The sequence below is a fragment of the Solanum verrucosum genome, unplaced genomic scaffold (assembly GCF_900185275.1).
Source record: "Solanum verrucosum unplaced genomic scaffold, falcon-dt-bn FXZP01000128.1, whole genome shotgun sequence".
NCBI classification, from domain to species: domain Eukaryota; kingdom Viridiplantae; phylum Streptophyta; class Magnoliopsida; order Solanales; family Solanaceae; genus Solanum; species Solanum verrucosum.
In genome coordinates this window covers 2,068,759-2,095,596 of record NW_026020327.1, presented here as the reverse complement: position 1 = coordinate 2,095,596, position 26,838 = coordinate 2,068,759, and the positions used below count along the sequence as shown (strand labels likewise).

General features: G+C 29.9%; 2 protein-coding genes and 1 pseudogene across 2 annotated transcripts; 2 read left to right on the top strand and 1 right to left on the bottom strand.

Annotated features, from left to right (window-relative positions):
• The first annotated feature begins 1,167 nt into the window (after nucleotides 1-1,167).
• Nucleotides 1,168-2,753, top strand: LOC125835848 (steroid 5-alpha-reductase DET2-like). The gene is made up of 2 exons (XM_049514950.1): nucleotides 1,168-1,594; nucleotides 2,230-2,753. The coding sequence occupies exons 1-2, from the start codon at nucleotides 1,274-1,276 to the stop codon at nucleotides 2,698-2,700; spliced, it is 792 nt and encodes a 263-aa protein (XP_049370907.1). The 5' UTR covers nucleotides 1,168-1,273; the 3' UTR covers nucleotides 2,701-2,753.
• A 13,031-nt stretch (nucleotides 2,754-15,784) lies between these two features.
• Nucleotides 15,785-16,619, bottom strand: LOC125835731 (serine/threonine-protein phosphatase 7 long form homolog). The gene is made up of 2 exons (XM_049514831.1): nucleotides 16,167-16,619; nucleotides 15,785-15,958 (listed from the first exon to the last, which is right to left on the bottom strand). The coding sequence occupies exons 1-2, from the start codon at nucleotides 16,617-16,619 to the stop codon at nucleotides 15,785-15,787; spliced, it is 627 nt and encodes a 208-aa protein (XP_049370788.1).
• A 6,870-nt stretch (nucleotides 16,620-23,489) lies between these two features.
• LOC125835805 (steroid 5-alpha-reductase DET2-like) lies at nucleotides 23,490-26,784 on the top strand (annotated as a pseudogene).
• Nucleotides 26,785-26,838: the final 54 nt, after the last annotated feature.

The window sequence follows — 26,838 nt, the reverse complement described above, 5'->3', positions numbered from 1 at the left end:
TTATTTATGTAGATCCTTTAAAATATGTTTAATTTTAATTAAAAAAAATTAAACGATTTTGGAAGGGGTATATACTTATACTCGTCTTTAATATATATATTTTTTGAGTTTAATATGCTGAATCATAATAAAATTGACTGACTTCGCAAGGGGTATATATTTATATTCATCTTCAATATATACTTGTTCTAAGCTTAAGATGCTGAATCATAATAAAACGACTAAAGAGGTGTGGCAAAGTGATAAGTGAAATAAAAAAGAATTACAAGTTCAATGTATGAATCTTAATAAATAAGATTTCAATCATTAAGTATTGTTTTTATGTTTCAACCGATAACCCGTACTTAATGAGTATGAATAGATCTGCATAATTAAAATTCATAATAAAATCTTCATATCATTAAGGTGTCTATTTAAAGATTTCTACAAAATTTGTAGTTCATCAATTTCATTAATTCATTCATTGTTACTGTCATCATCCACCATTATCAACTATTGTCATTGTCACCCACCTTTATCAATTGTGTGTCACCACTCACCACTACAACCATCATTGTTGTCGATCACTCTAATCTTTTGTCACAATCACTAGCCACCACTTACAATCATTATCACTAACTACAATTACCACAACCATCACCAATCATCATCATCAACCACCATGTTATATATCGCTAATCACTGTCATTATTAATCACTATCATTCACCATAATTATTAGTCATTATCAGCACTGATTACTACCACCATCAACATATACTGTCAACCACAAACCACTAGCTACTACCAACATCCAACCATTAGTCAACATCATCCCCAATTAACAATATAACGATTACTTATAGCCATTACTATCACTAATCACCATACAAAATGCAAAATGTTTTATTGATAGATAGTATTATATTAATTTAAATGATTGATAGTTATGAATCGTGGCAAATAGATGACTACAATCTTGATTTTTTTTCCATCCTCATTTTTAGTTTTGGCCTTTTCTCATCAATATATTTTTTTAAAAATAATATATATATTAATCAATCATACATGAAAAATTGAAAAGTATTTTCAAAAAAATATTTCTTTTTTTATTTTTGGCTTGTAGATCTAGTATAGTATTTCATATTTTCTTATTATTATTATAGCCAACCAGTTGTAAGTTGCTATTTTCTAAACACTTCAGTCCTCAAATATTTTTATTTTGTCCTTTTCTACCCCTAATCCAATAAAAATCAATCCACGCACATCCTAAACAATAAACAGAGAAACCAATTATGGCACAAATATTTAGAGAAATATTATTTCAAGAACCAAATTCTATATTTATCAAAGTTATGATAATGATGAATTTAATATTTTCAGCAATATTGGGTTATTCAGAAGGCTCAGGCAAACAAAATCTTGAATATTCAAAGTTTTGGAATTTGAAATCTCAAGAAAAAGCTAAAATCCCAAGCAAAATTGGGATGATTATTGCTTATACTCCTACTTTAATTACATGTTTAAGCTTCTTTTGGATATTCCCAAATGGTGGAATCAGGTTTTTCATGCTTAATTTCGCTATTACCATTCATCTCTTCAAAAGACTTCTTGAGGTAATTAATCATCTTACTCTTTTTGTTCAGTTTAACTTACATGCATCGATACGATAAAAAAAAGTGAAATTTATAATTTTGAAATTAAGGTAGATTATTTGTTACTATTTAATGTTTTATATTACTGGATTGATTAATTCAAATTTACATGATAAAAAGTTAATTGTGGAAGATTTTTCTGCTCCTTACTAAAGAGGGTGTCAATTTTAGGTCTCAAATCCGATACATTTTATTAAAAATGTAGAAATTGTTACCATAATACCATTTCACCACACTTTTTAATGGTGATTAAACTTGTTAAATCTGACTGTGCAAGGACTAAAAATAAAATAGACTAAAATACAATGCCAAAATGTACACACAATTTTTTATTTATTTATTTATTTAAGAGTTAATGATCTCTTTATATTAAAATATTCTTGGATGCTAAGTTGGCCAAATATTTATTCCCAGTCGATAACTAACAGTCTGACACGTATAGGCCAAATCAATATTGAGATGTGTTTTAATACAAAAAGAGTGATAGTTGAGATATGAAACTTGCGACAAGGCGATAGTCCAGATAGGTAAAGAGAAAAATGATTGTTTAAGAGACTAGCAATTAAGTATTAACATACAATTTACATATTTTGCAGGTTTTGTTTGTGCACAAATATAGTGGTTCCATGGCTATGAACTCTGCAATTACTATTTCCTCAAGCTATTTTATAGCCTTTTCAAGCTTAATATATATTCAACACTTGACAAAAGGATCAATAGAGCCAATAATTGACTTGAAGTATTTTGGTTTTATTGTATTTTTAGTGGGAATTATTGGCAATTTTTATCACCATTTTATTCTTTCTAAGATGAGGAAAAAGGGTGAAAGTGGATATAAAATTCCCAAAGGTGGCCTCTTTAACTTAGTTATTTGTCCACATTACCTTTTTGAGATTGTCACATTTTTTGGTTTTTCTCTTATTAGCCAAACTTTGTTTTCTTTTTCTTCTACCATAGGGACATTATTTTATTTGATTGGGAGGAGTTATGCTACTAGGAAATGGTACCTTTCCAAATTTGAAGATTTTCCTAGAAATGTTAAGGCTTTAATACCTTTTGTATTTTAAATAAATTTATGAGTATATTAGAATTGTTATGAGCCTATTATTATTGTTCAAATGCCGGTTGAATTTATTGTTTACTTTTTTTCTAGTTGGTATATATAAATTATACACGATTATACATATTTATCTATTTTTAATTTAAGCAGTTAGTGATTGAATATTTATATATTGATAGAATATATAGATAAACACTTTAACTTGATCTCGCAACTGACAACTAAACAATTCAACTTTGAGAATGCACATCTAGACACTTTGACTTGTCTTTACTGTATCTCGTTGACACCCGACGTCGACACATAAATTTTAGAGGTACATAGATAATTATTTTGTAAGTTAAAGTGTTCAACCAACACATTTAAAACGAGTTGAGGTATCTATATGTGTATCCACAAAATTAAATTGTTCAGTTGTGGACAAGTTAAAATGCTTATTTATGTGTTATGTCTTGTATTAACTCTTTATTTAGAGATATCCCGAATATTTTAGCATAAGTGAATAAGGTCGAGTCAAGTCGATCCGAACTCAAGCTTAATCATGTTTGAGCCAAGTTGAGCGCGAGTCAACTCTCTAGTTTCTTAAAAATAATTTTTTTTATCAGTGTTCGATATCTGTATTGGAGCCCAATTATATTCATAATACATTAAATAATCTTAAATGACTATCCACATGACTAGAGGTGTTCACGGGGGTGGTTTGGATCGGTTATTGGTCAAAACTAAACCAACTTAATTGGTTTTAAAATCATCAAAATTAAACCAAACCAAATATAATATACATTTATCGGTTTGATTGTTATCGGTTTCGGTTCGGTTATTAACCATATACAAAAATAAAAGAAACAATTCATTCAAAATGTGAAAAAGTGACAACAATCCATTCAAAATGAAAAATAGTAAGAATGTCTCACATTACATAACTTTCTATTATTGAATTTACTACAAATAAAGCTTCAAAATTCATTATTTTGGCCTAGAAGGAAGAGACAATGACATTTTCAATCACACAAAGAATTGTCATAGACACTCATATACATGAAGCCAATAAGATAAATGTTCTCACTTTGGACATTGTTGCCTTCATAAGTAAATATAAATAAATTTTGATTAAAATGTATATAAGATATTTTAAAATGTTTTAAAAAATAATATATTATGTATGTATAATAATAAAATATATCTATATCATTTGTCGGTTTGATTCGGTTATTTCTTTGGTTTTTTTCAAACAAAGTCATAACCAACCCAAATACTATCAGTTTTTTAAAATCTAAAATCAAACCAAACCAAGCTCACATAAAATCGATTAATCTAATCGGTTGGTTCGATTTTTTAGTTTGGATCGGTTTTTATCCAAATCGTGAACACCCCTACACATGACAAACGATATTAATTAATTAATTATTTTACATAATAAAATTAGTTACTCCCTTTATCCCAATTTATGTGACTTACTTTCCTTTTTCTTCGGTCCCAAAAAGAATGACACATTTCTATATTAAGTAACTATTTAACTATAAAATGTCTATTTTACCCTTAATGAAATGATTTACAGCCACACAAATTTCTATCATTCATTTTGGACCACAAGTTTTGAAAGTCTTCCTTTCTTTCTTAAACTCTGTGCCGAATCAAACTACCTCATATAAAATGGGACGAAGGGAGTACTATTTTATATTATTGGAATGTTTCAAGTTCATATACATATGGACTACTTCATAAGGTTTTTAATTGTTTTGACTATACTTTTCTTCCTCTTCCTCTGGAATGATTCAAAATCTATTTCTACATCAAGGAGAAAGGGAAATGAAGATACTTAATTTTGCAAGTGTTTGCAGATAAAGTCAGAAATTTGTTTTTCTGTCATAATTAACCAGATTTTATATTTTTTTCCCCTTTCCCTTTTTATGAAAAAGTCACTAAGAACCTACAAATTTTGAAATTTAAATTTCAAATAGTATAAGGTATTTGATTTAATTAATTATAGGAGAACTTTCGCAAATAACCACTATAATAAACTTAATTATGCTTCATAGCATAGTTTGCATATTTACGAGCTGTAGCTACAGTTTAAGTTGCCTCGTTTTTATAATTCACAGATTTGTATAATTCACAGGTTTATATAATTCACGGGTACATTTGTATAATTCAGATATTTTTGTATAAATTCAAAATAACGAATTTATACAATTACAACATCAAAAGTGTAAACAATTATACAAATTTTGTATTATACAAACGTTATACAAATTATCTTATATAAATTCTGAATTATACAAAACTAAAAAGTTGAGCCGCGTGATTATAGCTAAAAGTAGGTCGCGAATTGTAATTAAAGCAAACTATAACTATGTTAACTAATTAACTAGGATATATTTGCTTATACGCGTAATTTTCCCTTAATTAAATTAAAATAGGACAAGTTATAGATTAAGTAATTCAATTAAAATTCAAGTAGTATAAAATAATACTTTTATTAATTAAATTAATAAATTACCCCTATGTTGATGATGTACTATGAGTTCGTACGAAAAATTATTTTATGAGTTTAGCACAATACCTAGAAAGTTGGATGACAAAGTAAACTAATTCTTTTCATAAACTGACGAGTCACCTAGCAAGCAGTTGACATTCTTTGATTTATACTCTCCGTTTAATTTATTTGTCTTATTTTATGACAATTCTTTAATTTTAATTTTCTACACATATTTAAGATCACAAGATTAAAAGTGACTCTGGTTCTATCAAATCCGCTTCTTCAATCCTGGTGTAAATTTCTTTCTGCCTTCTTATCCAAGAGTTCTGATTCCGCATGATTAAAGAAGCTCTTCTCCTTACTCTTTTGAGTAAGCATTTAGAAACTTTCTTAAACATCTACTTCAAAGAGCTATGTTCCGATCTCACTGAACTGGGTCAAAGAACTACTAACTTGGAGCTACTTCCTTACTTCGTTTGTTCCCTAATTCAAACTTGGATCAGTTTGTAAGTGGATATTTGGTGCGAAGCTCTAAACGAAAAATTCAATCATTCAAGTCGGACAACATATATCTACACTAGCTAGGATCCAACCTAGTCTGTGTAGATTGACTTATTCTAGGTGTTTTTAAGCCAAAATAATGTTTAAACCATTTATAGTGTTTGGGTAAAATAAAATAAGCACTTGCTTTTAAGTCAAAATAATAAAAATAAGCCAAAATTCGATCTAAACAAGCTCTAAAAGATATCGTTATACATTTGACATATTTTTAGTTTAAGGTCACGAAAATCATCTTTACTTTCTTAAATTTTGTGTTAAGTCAAAACATAACAAACAAGTTAGAACGAACAGAGAAGTTAACATGAATTAATTTGTCATGAAAAATGGGGGTGGGGGGGTGGGGGTGGGGGGGATAATAGAAGGGTTCAGCCTAACTCATGTATATATATAGAATGAATTAGAGAGGTAATTTAAGGTGTATAGACTATAGAATGGATGGCAAAACAATACTATATTCTGTTATTACTCTTCTATTTTTGGTATCGATAGGAATATCAATTTGCTTCTATCTTGGGGACAAGCCAGACAACCAGAGCCTTTTTCCAAATTCTACTAACCAAGCCACTGATGGTGGTGCCGTATTGGCACCACCAGCTAATGGTGGTGTCCCATCGGCACCACCATATGTGGCAGGAATATAACAGTGGTCGATCATACATGAACGTGTGATCGATCCGATGCCATAACAAGATGGATCGGTGAATGGTGTGTATATGTTTTTCTCTATTGAGTGATTGTCATGCATTTGTTGTATCCTATAGTCTTTTTTTTATAGTTATAATACCTAAGTGTGTCTTTTAACTTGGCCTCAACTAGCATCTACGCCTTCCAATTTTAGGTGTGCACAAGTAGGCACTTAAACTATTCAAAAGTTGAACGAGTAGACTCACGTGTTATAAGTGGCGTTCTACGTGGCAGTTATGCGTCCTACATGGCATCCTATGTGTACTATGTCACATATGACTTGTGTGTCTACTTGTTTAACTTTTGCATAGTTTAAATGTTTACTTGTGTACACCCAAAGTCGAAGGACATAGATAGTAATTGATCCAAGTTAAATAACACATTTATATATTATACCTTTAGTATAATTGTTATTGTTTGTGATGAAGTGTTTGTACAGTTGTACTACCAGCAATTAGAGAAAAAATCAGAATGTAAAGTATTGAATGAACTCAAAATGATTGTAATTTATCATGTATATACATTTCAATTTATTTTTTGTATTTGTGAATTTTATATATATATAAAAATTGATGGGTTTTGTTGAACTCGCGGATGTCAGATAAAAATGGAGGCATAACTAGTGCCCCTCAGGCTAAAGCTAGATTTTCAATTACACATTTTATAATATATATATATATTATGTGTTTGTGGTTCGGTTTGGATTGGTTATTGGTTAAAATCAAAATCAAATCAACCTAGTCGATTTTTAAATATCTAAAACCAAACCAAATGAAAAAAATAACCGTCGGTTTGGTTATTGATGGTTTGGTTCGATTTGATTTAGTTTTTTCTGGTTTTTTCAGTTTGAATATAATAAATTTTTGAGGACATACGTACCTTGCTAGACACAAACACCTAGTACATGAACAATATACTGAAAAGCTATTGTTGGTTCAATTAAGCAATTATACAATACTAAAGTTATCATTACACAAACAAAGTGATTCAATTAAGAGAAGATATAACTATCTTATGAAAGGTATGGTAGGAAGACTAATTAAAGTAATGAATTTTGATGGATTTGACTTATGATTGTAATAGTTGGGCTAAAATTTAAGTGTTAGGCTTGAGAAATTGGTAAAGTTAAAGACTTAAGTTACTTAAAATTTAACAAAATATTTATATTTTATTTATGAATAGTATATAAATAATTATAAAATTTATATATATAATTTATCGGTTCAGTTTGGTTATTTTTGCAGTTATTTTTTAGTAAAATCAAAACAAATAGTATCAATTTTTCAAAATTTAAAACCAAATCAAACCAAATATCAATTTGGTTCGAATTGCAGTTCGATTTGATTTTTTAACCATAACCATGAACAATCATATATATATATATATATATATATATATATATAAATCAAAATAATGATTTTGTTGAACTCGCAGCCGATGTCAAATAAAAAAGGAGGCATAACAAATACTCCTCAGAGTAAAGCTAGATTTTCAATTACACATTTTATAAGCGATTGAAAGGGAGACTTGGACAACTCTCGAGTAAGTATCAGCATTGTTATCACTATTGTTACAAATAAAAGATTTTGCGCTAACTATTTAGCGGTAATAATATAATATTGTCTCTATATTAGATTTAGCGATAATAATAAATATGGTTATTTATAACCATTATGAACATCCATACTAAATATTGTTTCATATATAAGATAAAAGAAAAATTATTAGTAAAATCTATTACTTGTTGAAATATTTATTATCATAAGCTTTTCGAGTAAATAAGATCTTTTGCCTTTTTTACCATTTGATTAGAGCATGTGACTCAAATCGATTAGTTGCCTAATTAAAGCCAAATTTGAATGGAGACGATAAATTTTACTAATACTTCTTACAAAATTTGTCATAGTTAATTCATTTAATTTTTTTGAGACATAATATACCTTTTAAGTCGATTATATGAGTTTTTACTATTCATTTTGAGCTATTTAAGCTTGACATATGAGGCATTATTTGCTATAGGAGTTACTTCTTATAATTCATTATACGTACAATATTTAGTCAATGGGATTTATTTGAAAGGATGCGCAATGATTTTTATGAGTTATTTTTTGATAATTTTTTTTTGTCAATGCTTGCTATCAATATATAATAATTTGGGTTGCTTTGGGGCATATAGATATACTAATTTAGTGTACATGTGTTATACGTGCGTATCATATCAATATAAAATTTGCATACAATTAAATTTCTGTTGAAATATATGTGTTTACCAGTGTGCTGTAGTACCAAGTCAAAAGTATAGAAAAATGCAGCAAAGAGATAAAACAATTGACAATGGAAACAATGAGTTTTACGTGGGAACCTCCTTGCTCAAGGGAGAAAAAATCCTGATCTGTCACATAGAAATTTCAACTGCTTTCACTAATCACAAGCAAAAGTGAATACAGATTCCAAATACAACAATGAGACTAAACTCTTAATCTCACACTAAGTAATACCTCTATTACTTACTGAGCCAAAGCAATGCATCCATTGTCCACTATATTGACTACTTCTAATTAATATAGACTTCAATACGTAAGACACACAATTAACTCTAACTGTGTTCTTACAATCAATACACACCAAAGGTTTTGATACATTTCTTTATGAATATGAAACGAATCCGACAATTTTAGCACAATACAAACATTCAAAACAACGACACTTCAAGATTGCTTTTCTTCAGTGTATTAGGTCCCTTATTGTGTGTTCTTTGATGCTTGAGTTCTTGAAAGACTCACTCGCTCCTTTTTTGAATGAATGAATAATTGTTGTTTGTTTTTGTTGCATATATCAATCACCAACAAGAGTTATTGACCACTGAACATTCAAAACATTGTCGTGTGTTCTTTGATGCTTGAGTTCTTGAAAGACTCACTTGCTCCTTTTTTGAATGAATGAATAATTGTTGTTTGTTTTTGTTGCATATATCAATCACCAACAAGAGTTATTGACCACTGAACAAACAACCTCGTTCATTCCTATTGATGAAGTACGCTGACCTTCTCACCAACCACCTGACAAGACAGGTTTACAGTTGTACATCATTTTGAACCTAGACGAGAGCACTCTGTCAGGGACCAGGTCCCTGCATTTGTGAGGATCATCAAAACACCTGAAATACATCTATTTCCCCTCAAATTTTAAATCTAAAATTACTTACTTCTGACTTGAAAGTTTCCACATATGAATAGGAAATATATTTTTTTTGTGTGCGCAACATGACTTTGTTTTCGTTTTCTTCTACCATAGGGACATTATTTTATTTGATAGGAAGGACCCTAGAAATGCCAAGGCTTTAATACCTTTTGTATTTTAAATGAATTTATGTATATCAGATCTGCTGCTATGAGCCTATGATTATTGTTCAAATGCCGATTAAATTTACGATTTACTTTTTTTTAGTTGACATACATAAATTAACATATATTATATATCCACAATCTATTTTTAGTTTAAGTGATTAGTGGACAACAATAACATATACACTGAAATTCTATAACGGGGTCTGAACTTTGAAGACGTTAAGATGTACACAGATCTTATTCTTATCTTGTGTGAGATAGTGAGTCTATTGAATTATGTTGCATAAAGAAATACATGATCACATCAAATAATCTTAAGTGAATACCCTGGCAAACAATAGTAGTACTAATTATTTAATTTATATATTAAAACAAATCACTAATTCATATGTTGGAAAGTTCAAATTTGTTATATATCGACTACTTCATGAGATTTTAAATTGTTTTAACTATATACTATATTTTTCTTCCTCCTGCTGTGCTGCTGGATTCTGGAATGATTCAAGATATATATATATATATATATATATATCTCAACTAAGGAGAAAGGGAAATGAAGACATTTAATTCTGCAAGTGTTGCAAATAAATGAAATCAGAAATTTGTTCGATACGTTGTTGTCAATATAAATATTTAAAAAATAATTATGATTTCACTATGAAGCACTCATCGGCTGAGATATATTTATGCTTACACGTTCGATAAAATTTAGTAATTTTGATTCAAATCTGTATTTGTATTAAAATATTTACTTATCATACAAAAATAATTTACTTAGAATTCAAATGTATTTTCTAAAATCCAAAACTTATAAATTTAAAATTTTGGCTCCATCTTTAAACGCCTCATGAGTTTGTTTTATATGAATGCGCATATGTGAAATTAACCCTTCAATAAACTCAAAAGTCAAGTAGCAAGTCGTTGACATTTTATGACTTATTCAACATGATTTCCAACAAAAAAAGAAAAAAATTAAAGGAGAAAATGATATAAACTAACTAATAAGCTATAAAACAAAGGAAGTTTAGAGACAATTTAAAGTTGATAATTATTGTAATAGCTATAGAAAAATGGATGTTCGTATAATAGTATATTTAATTGTTACTTTGCTTCTTTTGATATCAATATCAATATCTCTTTGCTTTTGCATAGGCAAGAAGCCAGACAATCAAAGCCTTTTTTCAGATTCGAACCCTAACCAACCTGGTAGTGGTGGCCCCACTAGAGTGGCGTCACCATATATCGCGGGAATATAGTAGTAGTGGTTGCAGTAGTGGTCCGATCCATTTTAACAAGGTGGTGTATGTGATTTTTCTCGAAGTTTGGTACAAGTACAATAAAATGATCTCTTATGACGATCAAGAAAATGATCTTTTATTTCTACGAAGTCAATTTCTTCATGGGAAAATTATCATGCAACAATTTGTACAAGTCAAGTTCATTATTTGGTAATTATGATATATTTTGTTGTAGTTTAATTTCTTGTAGTTAATTGTTTGTAAGGTATGGTAATATCATGTATGGAACATGAGGAAGTGAAGCGTTACTAATTATAGACGGATTCAGAATGTAAAGTAACTTTATATGATTATATGAAATTTATGAAAGAAGAAATATATAATTAGAACAAATAAATTTGTTTTGATATGATTATTGTGTTAATTTACCATTTTTGTACTCAAATTTGATCTATAACCAACCTCTCATATTTCCGCATTAGGGTAATCGTGTATCTCCTCATTACATGTCTGAACTATTTCAATCTCGTTTCTTGCATCTTAAGTAGTAGAATCGCTCGTCTTATTCAATCGATTCTCCTGATGATCATTTACCCCTTCATGATAACAATGCTGATGATTTAGAAGAAGAAAATAGCCCAAAAGCAGCAGAACAAGAACAACAACAACAACAACGACAAGAAGAAAAAGACGAAGAAGAAGGACGATCAGATTGAATTCAAATTCATCGTCTGCTTCAACTGAAAGAAGCATAATGGATTCAAATTGAAAGCGACCCTTCATTTAAGATGATGATTCTACTGAGCTCAACAAGAAGATGATGAATCGTAAAATCTTGAAGAGATCAAACAGAGGATTACAATGCTGATGAAACAGGGGAAGAAATGGGAAAACAGAGTGATGAGAATTTTTGTGCATGATGAAAGTATATCGCGGGGTATATTTACACAATTGTCCGATCGCAGATGCTTTGTCGGTGATTTCAAATTTAGAATGAATCCGATCTGGAATAAAACTCCTTACGCGGAAAAATCCAGACTAGGATTGGAGAACTAGAAAGAAGTCACCGTCCAGATTGAAAGACACACATGACAAAGGCCAATGACTTAATTTCTAAACCAGCATCCACAGAAGCAAATTTGGCAAACCCATTTCGGGACGCTTGTTTAAGTCCATAAAGGGATTGATTCAGGCGGCAAACTGAGTTCTCCCCCTGTGGAGAATATCCGTGAGGGAGAGACACTAAATTGTGGATACGAACAATTTACTACATGCCTAACACTATAGTTCTTCAAGCAATTTACTTCATTCATCTTATACTTATTTTGTAAATTTCTCTCTATATAATATACGCACATGTGTGTTATTTGAGCTAAAATTACTAGACCAAGCTAAATTCATAATTAATCTCCACATTTCGCCTCAAATTATGAATTGTGATATTTCAAAGATCATTTTTAAGAAAAAAATTCAATTAAGAATCTTTGAAATATTCATCGTGCTTTAAACTCCTTTTGTTTTTATAGCTAAATTATGCTTCCTCTGTCCCATTTTATGTAACGTAGTTTGATTTAACACAAAATTTAAGAAAAAAAGAAGATTTTTAAAACTTGTGGTCTAAAATGAATGATAGAAATTTGTGTGGCTATAAATTATTTTATTAAGGGTAAAATGGATATTTTAAAGATAAATTGTTACTTAATATAAAAATGTGTCACTCTTTGGAACTGACTAAAAAGGAAAGTAAGTCATGTAAATTGGGACATAGAGAGTAATATTGATCAACCAAAATTATATTATAAGGGGAAAAGGGTAAAAAATGCCCTTAAACTATGTGAAATGAACAAAAATGCCCTCCATTTATAGTGAATTCGGAACCTAAATAAGCCACAAAAACATAAAAGTGACCAAAATAAGCGACTATTTTAGTAAGTAACTTAAATAGGCTTAGTGGAAGAAAAAAATCCACTTTATATAATATTCTAAACGTTTTCCGTTAGTCTCATAACGTGTATATTTTACTATATAACGAAACTATTTCTTACACTTTATGAAGTGTAAGTTTTTCTTATACTTTGTAAAGTGGACTTTTTCTTACACTTTATAAAGTGGAAGAAAAAATTTTGTTTTACAAAGAAGAATATTTTTCACGTTTTTATCAATTTATGAAGCTTTTGCAATGTTTGTCATACAAAAGTACATTAATTTGACATATCATAAAAACGAAAAAAATTATTACATTATGCATTTTTATATTTTTATTCTGAAAAATCCTCCAATCTCTATTTAAGGACATTCAAATATAGTTGATAGCACCTACAACATAAAGTCTTCTATATTTGTTCATTTCAATCTCAAAAATAAAATGTCTTCTAAACCAAAAGTTAGAGTTTTCATTTATTGGAATGACGAAATTATACATGACGGAAATACCATTTATTATAATTGTCCTCCCAAACACAATGGTAAATATTCAATTATTGTCCGAAATCATAAATTTCTTTCATCAATTTATAAAAGAATGGGTATAAACATCACTGATTATAATTTGATTATAGTTGGAAAATACCCTACTTCATTTTTATCACAAGGACAAGTAAATTTTGGAGAGTGGATTATCTATAATGACGAATCGTTGACCGACTTTTTGAGGGTTCCAAATGACTACATAGATCAAATCAAGTTAACAATACTTGAAATCTATGTTAGGAAGGAGCCTAAGACTAGTCAACAACGTTCTCCTTTATCGGTTGATGTTCATCCCCGATTAGAAAATCGTAATAGCGTTGATGGATTTTCGATAACTTAATCTACTGATTTTTCTAACATGACTCATTATCAAAATATTCTTACCGGTCGATATGATTTTGATTTGAACGAAACTATCAATGAAAGTGACTGGTAATGCTCAATAATTATATTTTGATTATTATTTGTTGATTTTGTCAATTATTTATTAATTTATATGATTTATTATTCTTATTATTATATATTTTGTAGCGGTTTACCTCATCAAGATAGGAATATTGCTCCAAATTATGGACTAGATAATTATTTTGGTCAGTCCTCACACTTTGAAATGACGGAAAATGTTGGGACATCCTCAAATTTTCATGTCTCGCCTACTTTTGATGCAAATGATTATCGGTAAGTCCAACACTTGATATTTTATTTAAGTAAGTTAATTGCATAAGATAAATATTTATACTTTTTTACATATATAGGGAAAATATCACACAAGATGAGCCCATTGATCCTGTGAATATCGATGATCGTGACCTTCCAAATTACGGCTCACCTTCAGCTAGTGATAGTGATGATTTGCCTAATGTCGAGGAATCAGAAGATAATGTTCCATTTGAGACATCATCTAGTGATGATGATTTTTTAATGCCCAATCAGTCGCCAAGACCAATGTCCATGAGTTCGTTTCGTAATCATGAAATTCTTTATCTTGATCATCTCCCATATGGTCCAGATATCTTTGGCGATACACATGATGAATATACATCACAATGTACGTGGCATGAACCGAAAGATTTCATGAATGATGTTATTTATATTGAAAAAGGCATGTTATTCAATTCAAAGAAGTAGTTGCAAAGAGCAGTTAAGCTTCTACATTTAAAGATAGTGAGGGAGTACTTTGTTATTAAATCGGAAAAAAAATCATGGCGACTTGTTTGCAGGTGTGTAGAACAAGGATGTCGATTTAGCCTAACTTCTTTTAATGATAAACATACTAACATATGGAAAGTTGAAAGATACATTAAAGAACATACATGTGATATGGGTACGTGCCGCGATGGACATTTCAACTTGGATGTTGAGATGATTGCTAACGTCCTCCGTGTTGATATAGAAAAAACGCCAAGGTACTATTTTATCCTTAGATGATTTTTCTTTAATAAGAAAATATTCATTTTTTATTTGATAATTAATATTATTTTTACTTTTTAGGTTTCCCATCAAAGACTGTCAAACAGCCGGTCTTAAAGCATATGGCATTTCAATAAGCAGAAGAAAAGCCTATCTTGACAGCAAGTGTGCTTTTAAAAAAGTCTATGGTACTTGGGAGGGTTCTTTTGTCGAGTTGCCGAGGTTCATGGAAGCTTTAAAACACTTTAATTCCGAAACAATAGTTGAATGTAAAACAGAGCGGAGTCTCGATGTCATTGAAGATGTATTCAACTATGTTCTGGACTTTTAAGCCATGCATTGATGGGTTTGTGTTTTGTCGTCCTGTTATATTGATCGACGAAACACATGTACCACAATTTATACCGCAAGGTACCACAATGTATACCCTGCCCTGCTAGTACCATCATCTACCTCAACTACTAAACTTTGATGTCGATTACCCCAATCACGAAAATATTTATCCAATATTTCAAGAACCTCTGATCTAAGCCTCCTACGCTGATCATCACATGGTGGTTGGTTCCCCAACTAGGAATCGCAAGTACATGTTGGGAATGACCAAACTAACGCATCACTCTATCAGGTGTGTGCACCTTAACAATCTCTAGGCAAAGCATAGGCACGCATGCCATCCATAAAGGCTCATCGACCGTACAACAACGAGGCAGTGTATGTAAAATCTCATTATACGATGTCCATCGAAACTATTTTTAAAATATAACAATTAGATAAAATCAACATTAACCGATTAGTATATAAAAAAAAATATTATTGATTTACTTTTATATACTTTACTTTTATATGTAATGTATATATTTTTTAAAAAAACTAGTAAAGAGTTGCAAAAATTATTTGATGTACCTAATCCTTCGTCATACAGTCTAGCTGGTCTCTAATCGGGATAAGAACATGATGTGACTCAGTATCCCTATCAATTTCATGCGTCAATCGCCTAGCATATGGAAGTAACACGTCACCATCATGCGGCAGATGAGCTGATGGTTGTACATGCAAGATCCTCTCCCAACACCAAACCTTAATTTGACAAACAAAATAATTAAACTATCATCATTCACAAAAAAAAATTAACAATTACATATATCTATTTTTAATAATTTTTAGAAATTATTTGTATGTAATTTAAATATTTTTAAAAATTGCATATAGAAAAAATATTCTTGTGCAGTGTAATGTTAAAAGATTATTTGTATTTGAATGTATTTTAAAACTTTAGTAAAGTTACCTGAAGGAGAGGAATAAATCCGCAAATGTCAATCACATTATCGATAGATGTCCGACAAAGTGCACGGTACAAGTAGGCCAACACTGCACTGCCCCAACTGTACTTACCTACGTCGTGGATGGGATCTAGGAACACCAAGTATTGTAAGCTAATAAGGTTCCCCGACGTGTTCGAAAATAAGATGCCCCCCAATATAACAAGCATGTAAAGTCTAGAAATTTTCTCAACCCGCTCCACTGGAGTAGCATCTCCTATCGGATCTACTTGTAACTGATCTCGCAGGTAGCCAGTAATGGTATGTATCCTCACTCGGCTCGCACCATCCATATTAGCAGGTGCTATGGCGCATCCTGTGAGTGTCTCTAATAAAGTACGCCATGGACGAATCCTCCGTGCAGCATCCTGCATGTACACAACATCATCATCGATGCGCAAACCAAACAAGACCTGCATATCCTGTAATGTAATTGTGACCTCACCAAAAGGTAAGTGGAAGCAATGAGACTCTGGCCTTCAACGCTCAATCATAGCTGTTACAAGGGCACGGTCATACTGCATCCTGCCCACACAAACTACATCATACAATCCTGACCTACGTAAAATCTCATCAACACGTCCATGAGGTCGATGCAAACGAAATAAATTTCAGGCATCATTCATGCGCACCGTCCTCATAAGGCTACTAAATGATATCTCACCTTTTCATAACAATTCTGATTTATGTTCATGCTGAGAGAGAAGAAGTGTACGATCAATCGATCCAAGATTCACAACACGCTCCATTATATTATGTAAGAAAAATTCTATTAATTCATTTAATATAATTATTTCTTGACAAATTAAACTGTGAACTATCTTCAAACAAATAATTGTACGAGAACTAAAGAATCTCTAACTTCAGCAAGTCAATTCAATGTGTTATTTGTCGAGTCAACCACAAGAAAATAAAATAGAAAAAAATAATAAAAGGAACGTATACCTAAAGAGAAACAGATGGAACCATCTATTGGAACAATTGAGGGATGACTATATGTTTGATGAATTTTGTGTTCAGTTTTGCGGACAAATGTAACCAACTGAATTAACAAGAATATAACCATTTATGCAATCTCAATTTATGGTCAATTTTTACAAGGATCTGGACACAGTTTATGTGCATAAAAATAATACTCTACTATTATTTATTTTTTGTACTTTGATGGGATCTAAATGGTAGTTTGGGCACATTGCACATGGTAAAGTTAATACATGCCAGCAAGAACAAATGAATACGAGTGTCCATCTAGAATAAAAAAAACATGAGATGAAAAGGTGTAATTCAGCAGTAGCCAAATACTATTTTGCAATACCAATCCAACAGTGTAATTCCATTTGTTTATTTCGAATTAAAGACTTTTTTTCTAACTTAATATTTAGTAGTTGAATGCACATTATATAAGACTTGCTGAAATTTTGAACAAATTACAACATCATTTTAAAGTAATGAAAATATGAGACGGAAAAAAATACCTAATTTATATAATTTGTAGGGTCGGATTGTTATGTTGTCAGGTTGTGCTACTCCAATTTTTCAAGATTTTGATTTTTTAGTGTAGGGCCGCTTCAGTTGTCGGATTGGGACCATCAATTGTTAATCTTCAAAGTGAAAAAAGTTTGGAAGCCATGAAAGTGAAAGGGGAGAAGAAGAAAGTGAAAAGGTAAAGTCACTTTTTATGAAGTGTAAAATTTTCTTCCACTTTATTAAGCGTAAGAAAAAGTTTCACCTTACAAAGTGTAAGAAAAACTTACACTTTATAAAGTGTAAGAAATAGTTCCATTTTATAAAGTGTAGGAAATAGTTCCATTATATATTAAAATATACACATTACGAGACTAACGAAAAACATTTAGAATATTAGATAAAGTGGAATTTTTTCTTCCACTAAGCTTATTTTAGTTACTTACTAAAGTAGTGGCTTATTTTGGTCACTTTTATGTTTTTGTGGCTTATTTCGGTTCCGAACTCACATAGTTTGGCTTAAAAATAACCTTGCCGTCAATAATTTAGTTCAAAAATACTCTTGCGGTCAATATTTTAATCTCGCAAAGCCCTTATAGTTACAAAATGGGTCAAAATGCCTTTTTTTCAAATAAATATATTATTTTTTTCTTTTTAAACACATCTTCTTCCTAATTAAAATATCAATTATTAAAAAAACACTATTCTTGTTTTCTTTCTTTTAAAATCAATTTAACTAATAAAAATGTAGGAAATATTTTTTTTGTTCTTAATCTCATAATTAAAATACAATAACTTCATGTACTCTTTCGACAAATAATATATGTCATATATATAAGATTATAGTATATCCATCATTAAATTATATTTATATAACGATAAAAATTAATTATAATAAAATAAGAAATTTTTTCATTTTTCATTTTTTTTTCTGAATTGAAGTAAGATAAACATTTGCTACTTTTTTAAAAAAATTATTAGAAAAATAATATGTTAAAAAGAAAATAAATAATATATTTATTTGGAAAATGAACATTTTTGACCTAGTAAATAATAATAATAAGAGCATTATTGGACAAAATATTGATGGCAAGAGCATTGTTGAGCCAAACTATAAACGGAGGATATTTTTGTTCCTTTCGTGTAATTTAAGGGCATTTTGACCCTTTTCCCTATTATAAATAATTGAATTCGTGAGAAATTAAAAACAAAAAGGAAATCAAGAGAAGATTTAATTGTTAAAAATTATTCCCAGACATACTCAAGAAAGTCAGAATTTGATTTTTATACTTGATTCATGATAGAGATTTGGGGAATAATTACCTTTCTTTTTTCTTCTTCTATTTGGATTTAATCATTTGACATTAGCATTTATTATAATAAAAATAAGATTTGATGATTCCGCTATCCAAGTACAGCTCATTCAGAACCTAATCACGTGTAATTTCCTTTTGATGCCTTGAACTTGAAAGTTTAAAAAATAGTACTAATATTTATGTTTTAAAATATTAAAACATAAATATTCAAAAGCTATTAAAGAAAAATATATTAGAAAATATAATTGATATGTTAAATAAATATATTTTAAAATATTAATCAAATTATATACAATTTAAATTTCAAAAAATGAAAAGTGTCAAATAAATTAAAATGAAAAGTGCACTTAAATGAGTATCAAGAGGAGATTTTGATTTACATTAAAAATAGGGAATTTGTTTTCGTCCTATTTTTTTTGATTTATAATTCAATAAGATGACTAAAAAGATTAAAATATAACATTAATTTGTTAGATGACATATTCTTAGAATAAAATCAATATTATTTATTAGGTGTAAATTGAATCCAATTATTGCGTCAACGTTCATTCGATTGAGATTTGGGACAATGAATATTCATTGAGTGGTCCCACAATTTTTTGTGCGCATGGTATATGATATATACCGAATTATCATACTATATCAAAATTTTTGATATTGTGATTTTGGTATGTATAACGTATACATTTTAATTTTTTGTATTTGATACGATAGTTGGTATTTAGAGATAACATACCGGAATATCGAATATCATACTAAAATATATAGTTATATAAATAATATATATATATATATATATATATATATATATATATATATCACCAGCAGGAGCTACAAGATGATGTTACTTAATTGGTGGAACTACAAGTCCCACAACATTTTTGCTACCTATATAACCAAAATTATTCCTTTAATCATAGTGTGGGAGCTATGGAAAGCAAGATGTAGTAGAAAGTTTGAAAACTTGAGGGTATCCTTCTATAGGACCAAGACTAATGTTCTAAATACTCTTGGGCAAGTTCTAAAAATGAAGTTTAGAAGAGCCAACTTAGGAGAGGAATGGAGTGCAATCTGCAATGCTTGTGAAGCAAACATTGAGCAAAGAGTTTCAGAGCTATCAAATGGAACAAACCTCCCCCCCCCCCCCTCCCCCCACATTGTTAAGTTAAATAGTGATGGAAGTTGTTTACGTGGTATATGTGGAGGAGGGGGAGTGGTCAGAGACAATGAAGGAAGAATTGTTTGTGCTTACTCAATACATCTGGACCAGGAACATCCAACATGGCAAAAGCAGCTTCAATGTTGTTTGGCATAAAATGGTGTGTAAATAATGGACATAGTGTGATCATTGGAGAAACCGACTCTCTCCTCATTATCAAATGCGTCAGAAGGGAATGGAAAGTGCCTTGGAGGATTCTACACATCATCAATGAAATTCAAGAGTTAGTTGAAAAGCATGGATTTGAAATCAAGCATTGTTTTCGAGAAGCCAATAGACCAGCTGATAAATTGGCAAGCATGAGCCATATTTTGAGTCAATCATGTCTTCTACTCTCGTACTGAGCTTTCCAATCAAGTAAAGGGGCTAGTCAATATGGACAAATGGGATATTCACTCTTTTAGGTTCAAAATGAACAAACCATCCCATATCATTTACGATCCCCCAAAGGTTTTGACTAAGTATAGCTTAGTGAACTCCCCTCAATGATCATGTACAAAGTTTGGTATGCCAAACTCAAATTGTAAGTTTTTGCACATCAATGATCAATGGAGTTATTTAAAAAATAAAAAAATAAAAAAATAAAAAATAAATAAATATATATATATATATATATATATATATATATATATATATATATATATATATATATATATATATATTATTAAATACAAACAAATATGCAACCTAGTAATAGTATAAAACAAATGTTTAAAAGTTGAAGTTGTGACTACTCTATTTTTATCGAAATGTAATTGATTAACAAAAGGAGTTCTTTGTACTTTTTTTAATAAATATATTTTTACATGTACAATGTGTTAGTATGATATAATTGAAACCTTTTGTGAATTGTTGAAGTCATAATACTCTATTATACAAGTATATATTGGTCGAAGTTAAACAAACTATGTTACCGATTTACCATATCGTAAAAATTTCGAAATCAAACTTCAAAATATCGAACTATACCAAATCAAATTATATAATAATGATATAATAATTTAGAAATCGAAAATGAAATTACTATAACAAAGTTTCAAATTCTGTCATACCATACCATACCATACCCATCCCTTCCCACAACCCAATTAGAATAGTAATTGCTAGATATAACAAGGAAGATATTGCCTTTGTCCCAATTTAAAAAATTCATAAACATATTAATTTTGTCCCTACTTGGCTACATGTAAAGTCAAATTATTCTTGAACTATATATAAGATCACTCAATAATCGTGTTTTAATCCTCCAAAATTAAATTAACTATAATGACGGAGGAAAATAGTGATTAAATTTGAATTATTTCAGAAAGTTTAGTAATAAATTTAAACTATTTTAAGTGCAATGACAAATTGACCTTTTTATTTGATTCGTCTTATCTTAATTTATACAAAACATGTTCAGAATACGAGAGTTAAAACACTTAATTTTGATCAGTAATTTGAATATAAATTCTTTTAATATTTTAAAATAAAAAATTATATTTAAAAACTATTAAAAGAAAAATACTTAAGTCAATATAACTAATAGGAGTAATTCATAATATTTTTAGAAAAAAAAAATTATGATTAAATAAAAAGTTATTTGACTCTCAAAATAATACGAGATCGTCAAAAAGGTCCCACGTATTAAACCTTCTGTCGATAGCCATCATGGGCAACGTCTAACCACTTCTATTTATGATTTATGAAGAAAATCTGATAGTGAACGTGAATTGTGACAAATGATGAATTTGAATGCTTTCATCAAAGTTTGAGATCATAGTACTTCTTTCTTTTCATATTATTTGACATTTGCGAATCTAATATATCTTTTGGCTTGTTTTATAAAAATATATTTTATTATAATAATTTTTAAAATTAAATTTAATTAATATCATTTAATATAGTTATTTATAAATATATAAAAAATAATAAACACTCTCAATTGATTAAAATAAATAAATAAAATAAAATATTTATATTTTACGTAGGAATTAAATAAAATGAAACTCATTTTGACTTTGGTTAAGAAAAAAATAGCTCGAATGATACAATCCCTCTATCGCCTCAAAATGAATTATAGTTCTTAATCTATAACAATACATTATTACATGTTTCATTCAATTTTTCAATCAGGCCGAATCTAAACATATACTCGAGAAATAATTGTTCATACACTAATATCGAAATTATAAATTCTCGAAAAAAGAGAAATCGTGATGATCCCCTCCGGACCGCCCAGGAGTACTTTCCATGATTTTCTTAACTTTATTTGCTCCAAAACATTTCTTTTACATGTTTTTTTAGTTTCATATCTCAACTTTTTCCACATTTTATCTACTTAAATCCTTACTCTCATTGTACATGTATATCAAGTTGATCAAATATTTATTTTCAATCACAATAAGTGTGTAGATCAACTTATAACTATATTTATAATATGTATGAAATAATACAAAATAGAAATATTAAATACGCAAACAAATAATAAATTTAATTTATTTTTATTATTTAAACTCTTTTTTTCCATCTAGTATCAAGAGTCCGAGTCTATATTGGAGTTTTAATTAAATTATTAAATTTGGATTGAGCACTGTAGTCTCATTTGAGGATGGTGCTTCCAACAAAATTTTCTTTCTATAAGACTTGAACCAAGTGGTGTGCGTCAGTCGTTTCGATTCGGTTTTATGCATTATCAGTTTAATTTATCGGTTTTTGATTTATCGATTTTGATCATTAACGGTTCGGATTTCGGTTTACCCAAATAAAAAAACGTTCATAAAATAAATATATGATTTCTTACTTTCCAAACAATTTGGCACTGTCCGGTGAGACAATCAAATTAGCTGTAAATACTTTGATATAGTGAAACAAGAAATATAATGAGAAATTGAATCAATAAGAGTAGATGTAGTATGAAGGCAACAATAACATGTTACAACCAAAACATAATATGGAATTTCTTATGTGAAGTAGAAGTACTATGACATGTGAAATGTGTGTAGACCGTAGTGTAGAGTAGTGATATAGTGTCTAGTTATGTTAAATTATTAATATTTAATATTTATGAAGGATATAGTAATAACTTACTATCGTCTTAATGAGTTATATTAACCCAATATTAAAAATCGATACCAAACCAATAACCGATAAATTTTTTTTTATAAAACTCTTTTCTTTTTCATTCTTCTGGAAGTGATGTAAAAGGAGATTCAGTTCATATTTATCCACACCAAAATTAACATTATAAATACTCTATACCGGTCTCCTTCAAGTTTTGAATATTAAATAAAGAGATCTGGAAAAAAAAATCACAAAAAAAATCTGTGAAAATGTTTCAAAGTTTTGTGTTTGAAGAGGGATCTTCAATTATCACAGCAATAACTGTGATAACTTTTTTGTTTTTAGCTTATTTGGGTGTTTCTGAAATTGCTGGAAAACATCTCCAATACTCAAAATTTTGGAATGTTAATGCAAATTCTGGTTCCTCTAATAGTAATTTTCTGCAGGGAAAAATGTCTAGTAAAGTAGGGATGTTTATACTCTATGCACCTGCTTGTGTTATGGGTTTTGCTTCATTTTTTATGTACCCAGATGGTGGAACTAGGTTTATGTTGCTTAAATCTGCTGTTACTATACATTTCTTCAAAAGGGTTCTTGAGGTAAACTTTTTTTTTTCTTTTCAATTGACGGTCATAGCTTAATTGTCGATTAATATATTTTGTTAATTAATATGCATACTTATTGATGCTAAAAGTTGTTTATGTCCTTGTATATAAGTTGGTCATATTGTGAATACAAATATAGAGGAAATTCTCCCAAAATATTCTTGTTTTTATTGTTTTTTGATCTCAAACTTTACGTGGTATCAGAGTCAGGTTTACTTGTTCTATGTGGTGCCCCCGACTGTGTGGGGTTGTGAATATACACCTTGTGGAACCTCAGATAAAGAATGTTCAGATCCGGGCGGGTGTGAGGGAATCTTGATGAGAATGATCCCACATTGGACTGGGACGAAAACATTAGGCTCTGGTTTGGGCAATCCTCTCGCGTTGAGCTAGTAGCTCTTGGGGTGTGAGTTAAACCTAATGCCTAATTTGATGGACTCAATTGAATTTGTGTAATACATACTAGTTTTTTTTTTTGGTTACTTTTGATGATTTTTAGAATCAGTTGATGGAAAATATTACGAGCTATGAACTTATTTGGAGATTCCTTGGCTAGCATCTCAGGTTCCTCTCCCTCCATACTAGAACCACGATGATTCAATAAAAAAACCTAACCTAAATCAAATCAAGGATTCCCTGAGTAAGAATCCTCGAATCATCACTTATTCTCGAAATAAATAGAATGACTAAAAATTCAAAGAAAGGTTTTGCTTTTGGTCAAATATAAATAGGGGTTGAAAGCATGGAATATATCAATACCCGAGCTCCAGCCTTGCTTGCCTCACCCTGAGATGAGAGGGAAGGTCGATTTGACGGAAGACCTTTGACCTGGGCTGGGGAGGGATTGGGGTCGCTTTTCTTTAGGACTTTAGCGCTATTCGGAGGTTCGAATCCTTCCGTCCCAGAACATATATATTCTCTGACAATATAGATTGCTTTTTTAACAATGTTCTGTTTAAAATCGAAATGTTAGCTGGAATGTGATTGTTGTTTCTGATTTTTTTCTTCGATGAATCGTTTTTTTTCAAAAACACCTATTGCACTGATTGGATTCCGTTCTTCTCAAATTGTCTCGGGTAAGGTAACCTTTAGGTAGAGTTTTCGAGAAAACTGAAAACTTTGGAGAAGCTCTACATCTCCGTAGTTGTTGCCAAAGCCAGGGTCTAGAAGCAAAATTTTAATTAGAAGCCTAAAATTTAAATAAATTTTATCTGTATTTATTTATTTTTCCAAATTTTTAGATGTAAATTATTACAATTTTTTTTTTATAAATGATTTTTTCAAATACTTTTTAAAATTATTATTTTTAAGCAAGATTTTATCAATTCAACATTGAAAAACATCATTATTGAGACAATTATTATATGAATCGATAATATAGTTCGATAAGTAATAAGTTAATAAATTTTAAATAAAGATAAGAGTTAGAATCATAGAATCTGATTCAAAAAATTGATAACTTGGTATACCCTACTTTAATATGAAAAGTTACGAAGAAATAAAATAATATTTGTAATTTACTTTGTTCAACATTTTTCGGCTATTGATTCATATTTTTGACAGAATATTACTCTAACTATCAAAGATTTGAAGAAATAGAGTGCAGAAGGAGTTAAAAAGGATAAATAATGTGAGCGTTAGCGAAGAAAATATAATAAAAAGTATATATATATATATATATATATACTTTTTATTATAAATAATTCATATTTTTTCATGAAAAGATTAAACATAGATTTTTTATTTATAAAAAATTGGGGGCCTAAGGCATTGGCCTAAAAATTTATAGGCAAGAGCCGGCACTGGTTTGAAGCTAAATGATTTCATCCCATTTGTTCTAGCTTTGGTGGACAAAGTTAGCTGATATCTATTGCTGGTGGAAGGTGACAAGTATCCCCTGGAATTAGTCGAGGTGTATGACACCACGGTTATCAAAAAAAATTATGCCTTAACAACCTTCGTCATTTAGAGAATCTTCGTTTGCTATTGTGTACCTGCATAGCCAGTTAAATAGGAGGCTCCTGTTGTGTAAGCCTTCCATCCTTTGCACCTAAACTACCATATTTTTTGGTACTATCACTTATTTTTCCCACTGTTCTATATACTGTTCTTGCTGCTTGATATTGCCTTTATATAGCATACAAGATTCCTACTTCGTTCCACTAGTTCATACCATTCAATGCTATCTTCAGCACGATCTAGTGATTCGAAGTATTCATCCCAAACAAGGAACTACGTAATTTGTTCCAAACTGATTGCTTTGTATTCACTAGAAATCTGATATAGATATATATCCGTGCTGCTTATATTAATCCGATTCTGTTGTCATATGTTCATGCACTACAAATGTATTATTCTTCAAACGAGCCAATTTCTATGAGGAGTAACGAGCTTGCCCATTCTGTTTTGCAGGTTCTGTTTGTTCACAAATACAGTGGTGGGATGATCCTTGGATCAGTACTCCTTATTTCATCCTCCTATTTTATGGTGCCTGCAGTCATGATCTACATCCAACACTTAACTCTACAATATACGGAGCCTGAAATCGATCTGAAGTCTATCGGTGTACTGATATTCTTAGTCGGAATCAGTGGCAACTTTTATCATCATTACCTCCTTTCCAAGCTCAGAGGCAGTAAAGAGAAGGGTTATAAAATTCCGCAAGGCGGCCTTTTCAGTATGGTCATATGCCCTCATTATCTTTTCAGTAGGGATCTCATTCATCTCCCAGACATCGTTTTCGTTTTGCTGTGCTGTGGGTGTAGCTTTATATCTGTCAGCAAGGAGTAATGTTACTAGGAAATGGTACCTTTCTAAATTTGAAAATTTTCCTAAGAATGTTAAAGCTTTGATTCCTTTTGTTTTCTAGAGAAAATGATGTACTTATGTTAAAGCATAATTTGTCACCTGTTGGAATAATGTAAAATATACTGTCAAACCTCTCTATAATAGTGTTGTTAACGTTTTGGTTCTTAAGAAATTGTCCATTATA

Excerpts from the sequence above, each read along its gene's own strand:
- LOC125835731 (XM_049514831.1), bottom strand. The coding sequence starts at position 16,619 with ATGCAGGTCTTGTTTGGTTTGCGCATCGATGATGATGTTGTGTACATG. Across the intron at positions 15,959-16,166 it reads GATTTATTCCTCTCCTTCAG|GTTTGGTGTTGGGAGAGGAT; the intron begins GTAACTTTACTA and ends TGTCAAATTAAG.
- LOC125835848 (XM_049514950.1), top strand. The coding sequence starts at position 1,274 with ATGGCACAAATATTTAGAGAAATATTATTTCAAGAACCAAATTCTATA. Across the intron at positions 1,595-2,229 it reads TCTTCAAAAGACTTCTTGAG|GTTTTGTTTGTGCACAAATA; the intron begins GTAATTAATCAT and ends CATATTTTGCAG.